Raw genomic sequence first — 13,254 nt, 5'->3', positions numbered from 1 at the left:
TGGCACACGTGGTTCGCATACTATTGGGCAGGTCCATGAGTTTACCCAGTGCACGCCAAAGAATAACAACGGCAGGTTCCCATGTCGACAAATGAATATATGTATTCAGAAGAACAGAACACAATCTGTTTTATTAGCAACCAATGTGAATGTGAGTCTGCATCCAACGACCAACCCGGTCAATTACATGTGAATAATGTGTCAATCAATGACGAAGAAATAGAATAGTTGACAATGTCTAGTAAAACAATAGACGCAAAGAAGAATGTTATTCACAAATTCTCCAATTTGGAAAGAAAAATGTATGTATGTATGTATGTATTGGCTGGAAAGTCTACGCTCTGAAATTACTTGCTTGTTTTATCAGAAGCTAACTAGACATAATTCACAAAGAACAGAGAAAATTCAGTGCATAAATTCATGAAATCTTAAGATCCATGCTTCTGCAATTCTAACAAAACAGCCAATGTATACACAAAAATGATCTGAAACCGATTGAAAGAGCTTCTGCTTGTACAACATTGGTTGAGAAATCATTCAGAATAAGTTATGTGGATTTCTCAGCTACTGCAGCTTCTGCAGCTGCCTCTTCCTCTTGCAACTTCTTCAAGGATGGAGGTGGTCTCACAACAATGCTTTTCTTCCATAGTCGATCAAGCTTCCTTGACTGCCTCTTACCGATGCCCTCCTCAAGTTCTCTTTCCCGCCTAACAGTAAGCATGCGAGCAACCTATATTGCATAAAAGGAACAACCATTAGCATAATACTCAAACCAGAGGCTGCTGGCAGCAACGTCTCAACAACAGCTGTTATTTTCACCAACAAAAACAGCAGAAACTAAGAACAATTAAAGCTTGATGAAACCGTGGACGACTCTTTAGTAAGCATGTCAAGGCAGAAGATGATGATGTATGATACAACTTGAGTGCAGAACTCCAAGAATTCCAAAAAAAATAAAAAAATCCAGGGATTCAAGCAAGCATCTCAAATGAGGGACGGAAATTGATTTTAACAATATTGCTAATGACGTTACATGTCTCCACAAGGACATTATATGTCTCTCCCTCCCATATAATGATCAAGGTGTAACAATAACACACGATTTCAAAAAAGTCAGTGAATAACCTTATGGTGAAGGATGATATATACAAAAGTGGTAAATAGGAAAAGAAGGTAAACTTAATAAATATGATCAAAGTGAAACAATAACTTATGGTATCAACAAAGCAAGTGAATAACCTTCTGGTGAAGGATGATATATATAAAAGTGGAAAGTTGGAAGAGAAGGTAAACTTTATTCATCAAGAAAATTAACCATGCAAAGCCCATTTCTCAAAAACACACACACACAAACATAGTATGGCCCTAAATAAAGAAACGGTAGCACAACAAACAATGGAGTTAATTGTATCTCTCCTTGTGAAACCAGTGGATTTTGAAGAATATAGTCAAATAGGGTTAGATGCAGCTACGTCTCCCCTCAGTTCTTGATGTTTACTGTCAAACCCCAGGATTTAATAGATGTCCTTCCATAAGAAATCCAGATAGAAAATGAGTGGACATATCACTTATTTGCCAGCCACATCAGCGACAAACGAGGAATCTCTATGAAATAAAGAAAAAACATACTTTAACCAAAAAGAGTAACCCAATTTAACAGGGCTAAAGGAGAGACCAACAGAGAAAGGAGAAGGGGGAGGTGGAGGTAGAGGTAGATGAATGCTCAGTATTCTTCTTTAACTCTGCCATCTTCGAATCCTTCGCAGGCACCTGCTTATGACAACAATAAATGAATGAAAATGGCCCAAGTTTGCTCAAGTCCCTTCTCTCTCAGATGCATCCCTTCCTCACTCAAAACCAGCAAGAATGTCAAGTTGAATTTGCACTTAATTCTCCCATACACACGATAGAAGCTCTGAAGCTCACAAATTTTAAGAAGAAAATGGACAATGAGGGTATCAGTGCTAGCCAAATAACTTATCGATACCTCTTCCAAATGTGTTGTGAATCAAAGTCCTTTTTAAAATGGAAGTTGCACAATTGGTTGCCAAGAAGCATATGAGAAACCATCCGGGCTTCTTGAGAATTCCATTGTTGAAAGTTAGTGAGGCTGTCGCAGCCCAATAAATGCTAAGGCAGTGTTTGATAAAATGAGAGATAGGAACTTAATGGCAAATGAGCAGTACCCCTTTGTCCTCTACACCCACCCTCCCCAACAAAATCAAAATCCACAAAGCAGTGAAATCTTTAAAACTCTTCCCCATAATGAACAAATTTCCATCACTCAGTAGCTATCCAGTTAGTCTATGCTCTTAGGAACATCGACAAGTTCATAGTATTCACCTAGAAACTACTTATATAAGCTAAAGACAGCATTGCCATGAGTGACCAGTTTCAAAAACAAATTTAAACGAAGCCCATTGAACGAAGGAAAAAAAATAGAGAGAAAATGTCAAACGGATAAGCAAATCAATACCCTTTTGCGCATTCGGCCAAATTCGCTGGACTTGAACTCGTTGCGGACGGATTTCTGTAGCCGAAGCATGAATAGCTCGCCCTTAAGATCTACCACCTCTTCATTTATCTCTTCTGTGGTTTTGGCTCTGATTTCCTTCAATTCCTCCTCTCTCTTCGCCATCATGACCACTAACGACGAAGAGCGGCCCCGACCCGACTGTGTCAGCTGGGGAAGCAAGCGAGTGGGGAATGCGCGGGTGGTGATTGTAATACCGGAGAAAGAAGATTTGAGATTTGGAGAAATGGTAGTAACTGATGTTGGAGAAGCCATGGAGAGACTCAACATCTTTCCCTCTCTTCTGCCTCTCTTTGCTCTGCTCAACCGTGTGCACTTCGACCCTGTTAACATACCTGTTATAGATAAGGTGCTTTATCCCTCCGTTCTTTTTCCCCCTTTACTTTTTTTTCATTAATCAACTAATAATTTTTTTTTATAAGCATAACCAAGTAATCAACTAATATTTAAATTGATTGAACAGTTTTCACTTAAATTTGATCCCATTTATTCAAGAGTATGTGACTATTTGAAATTTTGAACCCAAAATTTGCTATGTATACCCCATTCTGATTACACCCCAATTAAAAATATAAGATTATGTAGTGCATCCTTTTTAAGTGATTGTTCAAAAAAAACGATGTACACCCCAACATAACATATGCTAGCCATATAGTGAACCTGTGTAACAAAATAAAGCATGTTCAGCATGTTCATTACATTCAAATATGCAATAAAAGAACAAAAATACAAGTTAAATCAATCAATCAACTCCACAGTTGCTATGTTGTATGACTTCAAGGGAGAAAGGGTAGTGAATTTCTCAATCCGAGCAGCAAAATTTTTTGGCCAATTTCTTGCTCTAGGATGATAATGATTAGCCCACATTTTTGATACTGGAAGCAAGGGACTGTCTATTGCCAGCTCCATTCTCACGAAGTGAGAGTCATTGATGTATCCAAAAACCACTACACTTTGATTGTACTCAACTAGCATTGGATCCCTTAGTGGGAAAAAGTGAGGCATTGCTCCTGTGAAACCAACACAACTACAACATTGTAGCAGGTGGATATGACATTACCCATATAAGGCATAACCATCCAACTGTTTCTATCTGCCATTTCTGTATAACATTCAACACTTGATAACAACTCAGATGTTGTACAGAAAGGAGACATAAGGGTGTTATATTGTTGTGCATACCTGTGCAACTCATTGGCAAGGTCTTTCCTAACAACTCTCCAACCATCATTCTCCCATCCAAAGAAAGATCCCACCACCCTGAAACCACAATGGCCATCTCCAAGAACATCAAAGATATTTGATATATATGGCTGCACGAACATAGGAAAGAGGGCCACCCAAGTATTTGTGTTTGCATGCCTGGTTCTATGGACTTTAAGTTTTGGCTTTGGTTTAGGGACATGAGCTTTTGTTTTCAATCTCTGTGACTATGAAGCATGATCCACATTCAAACTCTATGACTATGAAGCATTACCTTCATTCAAACTCTGTGACTGTGAAGCTTGACTCTGTCCAACATCATCGAATACATGACCTTGTTGTGCATATTCAAAGGCTGAAGGCTCACGCTTAGTTGATTTGTCAAAATCTTTGTGTCCCCTCTGCCCCTTCTTTCTCCCCCTCAAATTGACCTTTGCTTTTGGCTCCATTAGAGTAGTACTGCTTGGCTGGCCAACTAGTTGCAGCTGCCTTTTAATCTCTTGCTTCTGATGTACAGTTGTAGCTGCAAACATCCTCCTAACAATCTCAATCTCGACATCAGTAGATATTTCATCTTTAAGGTCTTCATTGTAAGGTTTAATGCACAATTGCTTCCAATAATTGTGTACATCATTCAATGGGATACTCCTCCCTTCAACTCGATACTGTGTTAGCATATGGCCACATGGCAAACCAAAAGCCTTGAGACATCTATGATTGCAATCAGCAACACTTAAACCATTGCTACCAATAGATGCCAACTCACTTTCAATTTTCTCCAATGCAGCAGTGGAGACCATGTTCACCAAGTCCTTGTATAAAGGCATCCTAAAACGAATTGGCACTCTAGTCATACTATCCTCAAATGAAGCTTTTATATCAACAACCTGACCTTGTAGCAAAAGGTCTATTTTGTTGAAAGATTTAACAAAACCACCAACTGAATTGGACAAATATTTTTCAGTTTAGCATGGCTACTTTCAACTCTATTGGTGCTAGTGTTACCCAAATGGAAGTACTGATCCACCCATGCTGAGACAAAGTATGTCTTATACTTAGACAACCAACTATTTGTGATGTAACTCAAAGCTTTTGGCTGGTGTTTAAATTTAGTGTGCATATCAATCACTGCCTCCTCATACTCTTTCTCTGTCGAAGCATTCATCACTTTACCCCATCCCACCATGAAATTATCAAACTCAGTCTTAAGACGAAACAAACTAACACAGTTACTTAACACATTCTAGAAATACCTCCACCACTTTCGCCTGTGAACAAAATGAACAAAGCCATGGCGTTTCTTAGGCTACAATGTGTAACGATCGATGTCGAAGCAACCTAGGTATAAAAATGACACAAATACTCGAACTAACCTGTCCATCGTCTTCAAACTCTTCTTCGTCAAAGAAGTCTTCATCTCCTTTGAAATGCTCGTCGTTGTCCATCTCCGTCGCTCATCGCCGTCGGAGTCACGAAGATCGACGAAAACGAGGGTTTGGGTGCGTTGGGTTTCTGGGGAATGACAAACAGAGAACAGAGGAAAGTAAGGGAGGGGGAAGGAGTATTTCGTGTTAAATCCTGGTAGGGACAAAGGGAGAAACGGGGTGTTATAAGATTTCATTTTCTCACGAGATAATGGGGTGAACTTAGTATCTCGTGGGGTTCAAATAGTCTCACTCTTGTTCAATTCTACATATCCTTTAGGTCAGTTCCGGGTCGAACAAGATCATTTGTTTATGAAATATTTACATGTCCGGACCCTAATCCGGACTAGATTTCGAACGTACTTCATTGACCAAACCCAGATTGATTTAAATTCAGACAATAATCTAATACGGGTGAAGGTTTGGACAAATAAACCAGAAAAGATTTCTATGTTTGGACCCGGATCCGATTTTAAATCGAATAAAATTTTATGTTTGGGTTCAGATTTTGAACATATAACTTATGTCCAAACTTGGTTTAATCTGGATCGTAAAAATTTGGTCATCCAAAGTGGACAGAATTTTGCCACCCCTATACATGCTTGCTCTCTGACATACGAGATAGACCTAAATTTGGGTGGTCACGCACAAAAACACCTCACAATTGGATAAGGGTTAAAAGCTAACGCGTGGTCATAAAGGTATGTGGCTCCCAATATTAATCAAACTCAAGACCTTCTCAATCCAAATGATTTCACTTTAGGAAGATTTGAAATTTTTTTCCAAAAACTGATAAATAAATAAATAATAATAATGATGGCATTTAATTAACACAAACCTTACTCGTGTTGACACGTGAGGCTGAGTGCCATCGTAACAAAATGGTAGGCCAGCAGCAGGAAATGGAACGCCGTTAGTGTTTTACTGTTTTCTGGTCTTTTAACTATTTTCTTCAAATATATATATATCTCTCTCCCGTCTTCCTCATAAGGAAACCCTCATCACTTCGTCTCTCTCACTCCGAGACCCAAAAAAATCTCCTCCTCGAAACAACAATTCAAAGGAAGACCGAGTGGCTTTTTGATGAAAGGTTGATTGGACGAGTCGAATCAGACGGGAGATCTGAGTCAACCGGCGTTAAGAAAATTCGATGCTGTGATGGGTGCTGCGGGCTCCAAACTCGAGAAGGCTCTCGGCGACCAGTTTCCGGAGGCTGAAAGATACTTTGGCCTCGAGAATTTCGGCAACACTTGCTACTGTAACAGCGTATTGCAGGTTCCGCTCGCATCAGATTCAATCTCTTTTTTAAGTTTTGGATTTTGATGCGTAGATGGCTGTTGATGTCGAATTGATGAAATTTGGTTCATTTTGTGTGGTTTCTATATGCTGTGTTTACCTGTTGTTCGCTTCGTTGACTATTTAGTTTTTTTTTCCTGGATTATTTGATTTCAATTTAGAGTTAGATGATTGCAATTTATTTTATATGTACCCGCTCCATGTTTTCTTTGGTTTATTAATGAGACTGTTTCTTCAGTTTTCATTCAATATAATTGCCATCTATATGGTGCGTTGACCTTTCCCATTGCAATTGAATTTTTCACCTTATTTGTTCATTTTGGTGATTTTATTTTTGAATGTGGTGTTGTTATGAGAACCTATCTCAGATTCAAGGCTACCACATACACTGAGTTGACTATGTGAAGTTCAAAATTGCGGTAATTCATGATTTTGACCGCTTTTTTCATATATAGTTCTTTGATCATGTGATTGAGTGAGTCAATTGTCAGGATTGAGTTAGAGGTCTTAAACTTGTGTTCATTAGATAGTTTTGCTGCCATCTAATTCTTAATGTAAGCACATTTGAAGGAAGCCTGTACTAAATGTTGTAAAGGTGGTCATCTTTCGGATTGAGCCTTCAAATTAGTGTCAATCAGAGATGGCTTATTCACATAACCGGAGATCCTTGGCCCTACCCAACACTGAGATGTCCCTGAAATAAGCGATTGAGCTTGAGAGTATGACCCATGGTGTTGGGGGTCGACATCCCTGTTTGCCACAACCATCCAGATAAAGGAGGGACCCTCTCCTAGAGTGGAAAGTGCCCTTTGAGGCTGAGAGCAGCTTACTTAATAAGTTTAAAGATTGCTGAGGTGTGTGCTTGCCGTATGTTTAGCTTCCGATGTTGCAGTTGCACACTTGTGCTGGTGTATTTTAGTGTAGCCTCGTGGCCTGTCTGGTGTATTTTAGGTTTGTTGGCGTTGGGATTGATGGTCGAGTCAGCACATACAGAATAGAAATGAACCACCAAAATGAGTCCAAACCAGATATCAATCCTTAGGCTCTTGTTCTTAACAACCGTGGTTTTAAGCTTTTGGAAAATTGCCCGTGGTGGAACCCAGTTGCTGTGGCACTTAGTAAACTTTTTTCTATTTAAATTTTTAACTATTGCTTTATCTTTTTTGAAAGTGTTGTCAATTTCAGCATTGATATTGATCCCTCTGTTGTTATTAATGCCTATATAATTCCTTTTTTGAGACCATTTTGTGTCCCGTCGATACTTGACTTTATATCATAAATTATAGGCAAATAGGTTAAGTTTATATGTTCACTGTACATGTTCAACCATTGAGAGCACTGGAAAATTTAATGCGGTCCTCACTTATTCTTCTCTTTCGGTGAATGAGGAAAGATTTTCTTCAACTCTGTTGAAATTAGCTAGTAAGTACTAAGTACTCTATCTTTGTCTTATTGGTTTCTCTTATCCTTTTTCTATGCAGGCACTTTACTTTTGTGTTCCATTTCGCGAACAGTTACTGGACTATTTTGGAACTAATAAAAACATTGGGGATGCAGAAGAGAACCTTTTGACATGCTTGGCAGACTTATTTACGCAGGTACTGATATACACAAGTGATATATGGAATATGTTTTTCAGTTTTTGTACTGCTGATGGATTATCTTCTCCTGAGCCTTTGATTAGATTGATCAAAATTAAATGATAGTTCAATCTTCTCCTCTACAGCTCTGTATTGGTTTTAACCCACTGGTTTCTATAACCCTTATGATGCTCCTTAACTTTGCATTTTGCTATCGTAAAAAATCAGATAGTAGCATTGCGAGCGCATTAATGCTGTTAGATCGTATTTTTTTTTCTCTCCTTTGTTTGATCCCTTACTCTTTTTATTATATGAATTTTATGATTTTAAGTTTGTAACTTTGGTTTTATGCATATACATAACTTTTTTTAACCTGTGCCTAAGTGCAAAACCGATGCTTGTCCCAGGTTTTGTATAGACTTTTGTTGACATGCTTATTCATCATCATCATCTCTTCCTACTCTCTCCTATACAAAGTCTCTTGATTCCCCTACCTGGCACACCGCATGTCATCACATGTCTCACTTTGACTCATGTTCATAGTTTTTCTTTTTAGCTTTAAATCTTCTGATAGTTTGATATTATTGTGATAGTTGTCAAAGGCGCTAGGTGCACTCAAGGCGCAAAGGTCTTCTATTGCCTGAGGCGCAAGGCGCACTTAAAGTGCACGCCCGAGCGAAGAAAGGCGTAAAATTAAAAATACAAATAAAAATAATTCTAATAGATAGAGAAATTCTACTCTTAAAGTATCCATAAACCAATTATGAAATAAATGTATATATTATTCTCAAATATTAATTTTTCACTGTTACATATCCATAGAACTAATTATAAAATAAATTTATATATTATTCCCAAATATTAATGTACTACTTCCTTTACTTCTTGCCATTCTTTATGTATTTTCTTAGTTTTGTTGATTATAAAGTATTATTAGTGGCACATGTTTGATGATTTCTTGATTAGAGACAAGCCTGAAAGTAAAAAAAAAAAAAATAGGGACCAATAAGAACCTGCCAGATTTTTTCTTCTTTATTTCCCACTTAAGGAAAAATAGAACTACAGATTACGGTGATTTATTTATTCAAAAAAAAAAAAACTAGACGCAGAGTCGTCTTCAACCTTCCGTCTCTGTGTTCTTCGGCGTGCCTTCTCTCTCATTGATTGAACCGCACAATACCAGAAACCCAGCCAAATCGACTCTCTCTCTCATCGATTGAATCGCACGATACCAGTAAACCCAAATCTAATAGATTGAATTGCATGATACCAGAAAACCCAGCCAAATCGATGCAATACCAGAAAACCCAGCCCAATCGATGCTTCTTAAACAGACTAAAGCCCCTAAATTCATCAGGCGCTGTGCCTGTGCGCCTAGCGCCTGATGACAGGCGCTCGCCTAGGCATGCGCCTTGTGCATGGTTCAGGCGCAGATGCTGTGCCTCGCTGCGCCTAGGCGAGCGCCTTTGACAACTATATTTGTGAACTAGGAGCTCTTGGCCTAGTGGTAGCCACTCCTTGGGATTTCGAACAGGTCGAATGTTACTCCTCAGTCACGCTAAAGACAACTAACGATAAAATCAGTAATGTTCATTAAAAAAAGCATGAAATTGTTGTGTTCCTCATTAAGGTTTCCATTTCCATTAAGTAGTGCAGTTTAAGCAGGAGACTGAATCTTGTTCTTTAATGCTCCATTCCTCTCCTCCATTACCTTTGTTTGTTTAATTTTGTATTGTCTGGTAGTGGCATTCCTGGTAGTTACCTTTTTCTTTGGCAAAAGAAAGATGACAGTTCTTATCTGTGCACAAATAACTAATTCATTTAGGAAAGTTTATACCTTTTTTTTAAATCTGATTGAATATGTGATGCATGTTTATTGTGTCTTTTTTCTTTTTTGAGTCATAGAACTGGTGACTAACTTTTGATTGTGTTTCTACGTAGATAAGTTCACAGAAGAAGAAGACGGGCGTCATTGCGCCAAAACGTTTTGTACAGAGATTGAAGAAGCAAAATGAAATTTTCCGTAGCTATATGCACCAGGTATATGTTTATATATTTCTAAAGGGACATAGAATTATTTTTTTCAAATGTTCTTCAGTAAATGCTTGAATGGCGATAACAGATATTTCGTTAAGTCTATTTGATTAAGGAACAAAAAAACAGAGTATTTAATGAGAAGGCCTCTTGTATAATAATCCACAAAAGCTCTCATTATAGGCTTGTGAGGTATTTTCTGCTAGTGCAAGCTATCTCTAATCATTCATTGATATTTTCTCTACTTATTGGGAAATTGTGACGCCGATTAATGCTTTGCCTATCCATTTCTTTTGTGTAGGATGCTCATGAATTTCTGAACTTTTTGTTGAACGAACTTGTTGACATATTGGAGAAAGAAGCCCATGCTGCTAAGAACAATCCAGAAACTTCATCTCCACCTGAAAAGATTGCAAATGGGCTGACAAACGGTCTGGCAAATGGGGTTCAAAAGGAGCCTCTGGTTACATGGGTACACAAAAATTTTCAGGTTACCTCACATGCTAACTGATTTTTCTCACTTGTTATTAACTTCTGGTTACATTTGCCAGCATAATGTCTAAACTTTTATTAAATTGGTTTCAAGACGGACGTGTTGTGTGGCTACGAATATTTGTTTAGGAAGTCTGTTTTGGTGCTGCTCATGATATGGCTTACAACTGATATTGGCTCAATTTGACTGATATCAGGTTGAGTTGGTACTTGGTAGTCTAGGAATAAGTGTAATTACTGCATATGCTTTATCCTTCTCTTTCCTCTTCTCTTCTAATCAGCAAACTTCCCCCACTACGATGCAGTAATAGTTGTAATAGTGATGATGAATTGTAAAGATACAGTAGCTTATGCTCTGGATTCGGCATTAGTCGTATAGTTTGTTGGATGGTGACAATAAGTTACCATTTTTCTTTTCTTTTCTTTCGTTCTTTTTTCTAATAGAAACAGGTTTCTCAGTGTTGTTTATGGTTATATGTGTCAGGGAATACTCACCAATGAGACAAGGTGCTTGAGATGTGAAACAGTGACAGCAAGGGACGAAACTTTCTTTGATTTGAGCCTGGATATTGAACAGAACAGTTCTATAACAAGCTGTTTGAAAAATTTTAGCTCTACTGAGACACTGAACGCTGAGGATAAATTTTTCTGTGACAAGTGCTGTAGGTAGGTGCCTTTGTCGCTTTTTACAGCTTAGACAAAGTATTACCTCCGAACATGATACGCTGTCTTTACTCTCATCTGGGTTGTCTTACGGCTTTGATGCCATATATGAGAGAGATTTGAGAAGCAATCGTATGTGGCATTCTAAAAGGCACCTGATATATCAGGCTGCAAACAAGTTGACCTGGTCTTGACAAAGTCTTCGAGCTAAGCTTGGTGAGACAGAGAGTAACTCGAGCTTGGTTGGCTGGGAGTATTATATTGATTGAGCTCACATCCTGAGTTTTTGGCAAGCTGAACCTGAAATTAGGAGGGTGTCAAGAATGGGCCTGCTTTATCATATGAATATCAAAGATTCACTCCACCGATGAAATATTATTGGTACTCACGGCAATTTATTTTAAAGGAATAATGAATATGAGAAACTTAAGGCTTAGGTTGAAAACTTGTTTCTTTATTTTTGTTGATCAATTTTATCAAAGGAGTTAAGGACAATATATGAAACTTTTGGGACATGGTAGAAGACTAAGAAATTGCTGGGGATTTTAGTATAATCAATAATTTTAGTGATAATTGGTCAAAAATTCTGATTTAATTGTATGTTAGTTAGTGATTTAGAATTATGAAGTTCAGAGAGTATTTCAGGATGTTTGAAGTGGTATTGATTAGTATTGCTATTTCTACCGCTTAGCGGTCATTAATGGATGTTTGAGCTGATAATTGGGTTTGGACTTGCTATCTTACTGCAAAGTGACATGCCAGTTGTTTTTTCATGTAGGGGGTGTTGAAGAAGGAAGGATCATGGATTACTAGATAGATGAGTATGAAATTTCCTTGATGTCTGATATATTACAATTCACCTAGACAACAGTTAGAATGAAAGAGGAAAAGAGACCCTACTGTTTTTGCATTTTACTTGTCTGCTCTATTTTCTTAGTCATATTTGGGGGCAGGAGGATATAAAGGTGATTAGATGAAATGTTTGAGTTTTTTATTATAAAATTAATCTTAATTGTGTACAATGCTATATGTAACACTTGAAAAGAATTCTGAAAAAATTGTGGATGGTTGTCTAATGATAGAACTGGTGTTTCCATATTGCATAATAATTCAAGTTTAATGATAGAACTGCCACTGTTGTACTTTATGTCATCTATGAATTATCCTTAATGGGGACGACAAATACTGGGCATTCAAGAATTAACTTATGGGGATCTTTAGGGGCTACCAAACTGAGTGACTGATGATGTGATGGTAGTTATTTCTTTTATGATAGCCAAGTAACAGGTTCTTTTGTCAATGTGCAGTTTGCAGGAAGCTCAGAAGAGGATGAAGATAAAGAAGCCTCCTTGTGTGTTGGTCATCCATCTGAAACGGTTTAAATATATTGAGCAGCTGGGCAGGTACAAGAAGCTGTCTTACCGGGTTGTCTTCCCACTCGAGCTCAAGCTGAGCAACACCGTGGAAGATGCAGATATCGAGTATTCCCTGTTTGCAGTTGTTGTCCATGTTGGCAGTGGCCCAAATCATGGGCACTATGTCAGCCTTGTGAAAAGCCACAATCACTGGTTGTTTTTTGATGACGAAAATGTGGAGATGATTGACGAGTCAGCCGTGCAGACATTTTTTGGGTCAGCACAGGAATATGCTAGTAATACAGATCACGGGTACATTTTGTTCTACGAGAGCCTTGGTGCTAGTGGCAAGAGTTGAGAAAGAGGGTCATTGGTTTTATGAGTAGGCATTTTAATCATTTTGAAGTCGCCTTTTACCTTTGCCGCCTATTTTCACCATTTTTTTTCTTCTCCTTTTCATCATCAGTAAGATGATATGGGTTGTGAAAATGTATACTTAGGTGGTTACCATGTACAGCAAATGGTCGTAGGACACCTTTTGTTTCTTCACAATAAGAGGGGAAAAGGCATTGTATATTGTGAGAGAATTTTATGACAGTTCGGACTCTCCATGGTAAAGCATGTTTGATTAATTGTAGAATTGCAATGCAAATTGAATTGCTTAGAACCGATCC

At 38.1% G+C, this 13,254-nt stretch overlaps 2 protein-coding genes across 2 annotated transcripts; one reads left to right on the top strand and one right to left on the bottom strand.

Moving 5' to 3' along the window:
* Window positions 1–335: 335 nt before the first annotated feature.
* On the bottom strand, window positions 336–2,881 carry LOC120012264 (50S ribosomal protein L29, chloroplastic-like). The gene is made up of 2 exons (XM_038863603.1): window positions 2,477–2,881; window positions 336–730 (listed from the first exon to the last, which is right to left on the bottom strand). The coding sequence occupies exons 1-2, from the start codon at window positions 2,864–2,866 to the stop codon at window positions 548–550; spliced, it is 573 nt and encodes a 190-aa protein (XP_038719531.1). The 5' UTR covers window positions 2,867–2,881; the 3' UTR covers window positions 336–547.
* A 3,249-nt stretch (window positions 2,882–6,130) lies between these two features.
* On the top strand, window positions 6,131–13,251 carry LOC120013386 (ubiquitin carboxyl-terminal hydrolase 4). Its single transcript, XM_038865176.1, has 6 exons — window positions 6,131–6,435; window positions 7,938–8,054; window positions 9,978–10,076; window positions 10,372–10,560; window positions 11,047–11,228; window positions 12,533–13,251. The coding sequence occupies exons 1-6, from the start codon at window positions 6,319–6,321 to the stop codon at window positions 12,936–12,938; spliced, it is 1,110 nt and encodes a 369-aa protein (XP_038721104.1). The 5' UTR covers window positions 6,131–6,318; the 3' UTR covers window positions 12,939–13,251.
* Window positions 13,252–13,254: the final 3 nt, after the last annotated feature.

This window comes from Tripterygium wilfordii, chromosome 13 (assembly GCF_013401445.1).
Source record: "Tripterygium wilfordii isolate XIE 37 chromosome 13, ASM1340144v1, whole genome shotgun sequence".
Taxonomy (NCBI): domain Eukaryota; kingdom Viridiplantae; phylum Streptophyta; class Magnoliopsida; order Celastrales; family Celastraceae; genus Tripterygium; species Tripterygium wilfordii.
The sequence above is the reverse complement of the archived record's forward strand: the minus strand, read 5'-3'. Positions and strand labels throughout refer to the sequence as shown.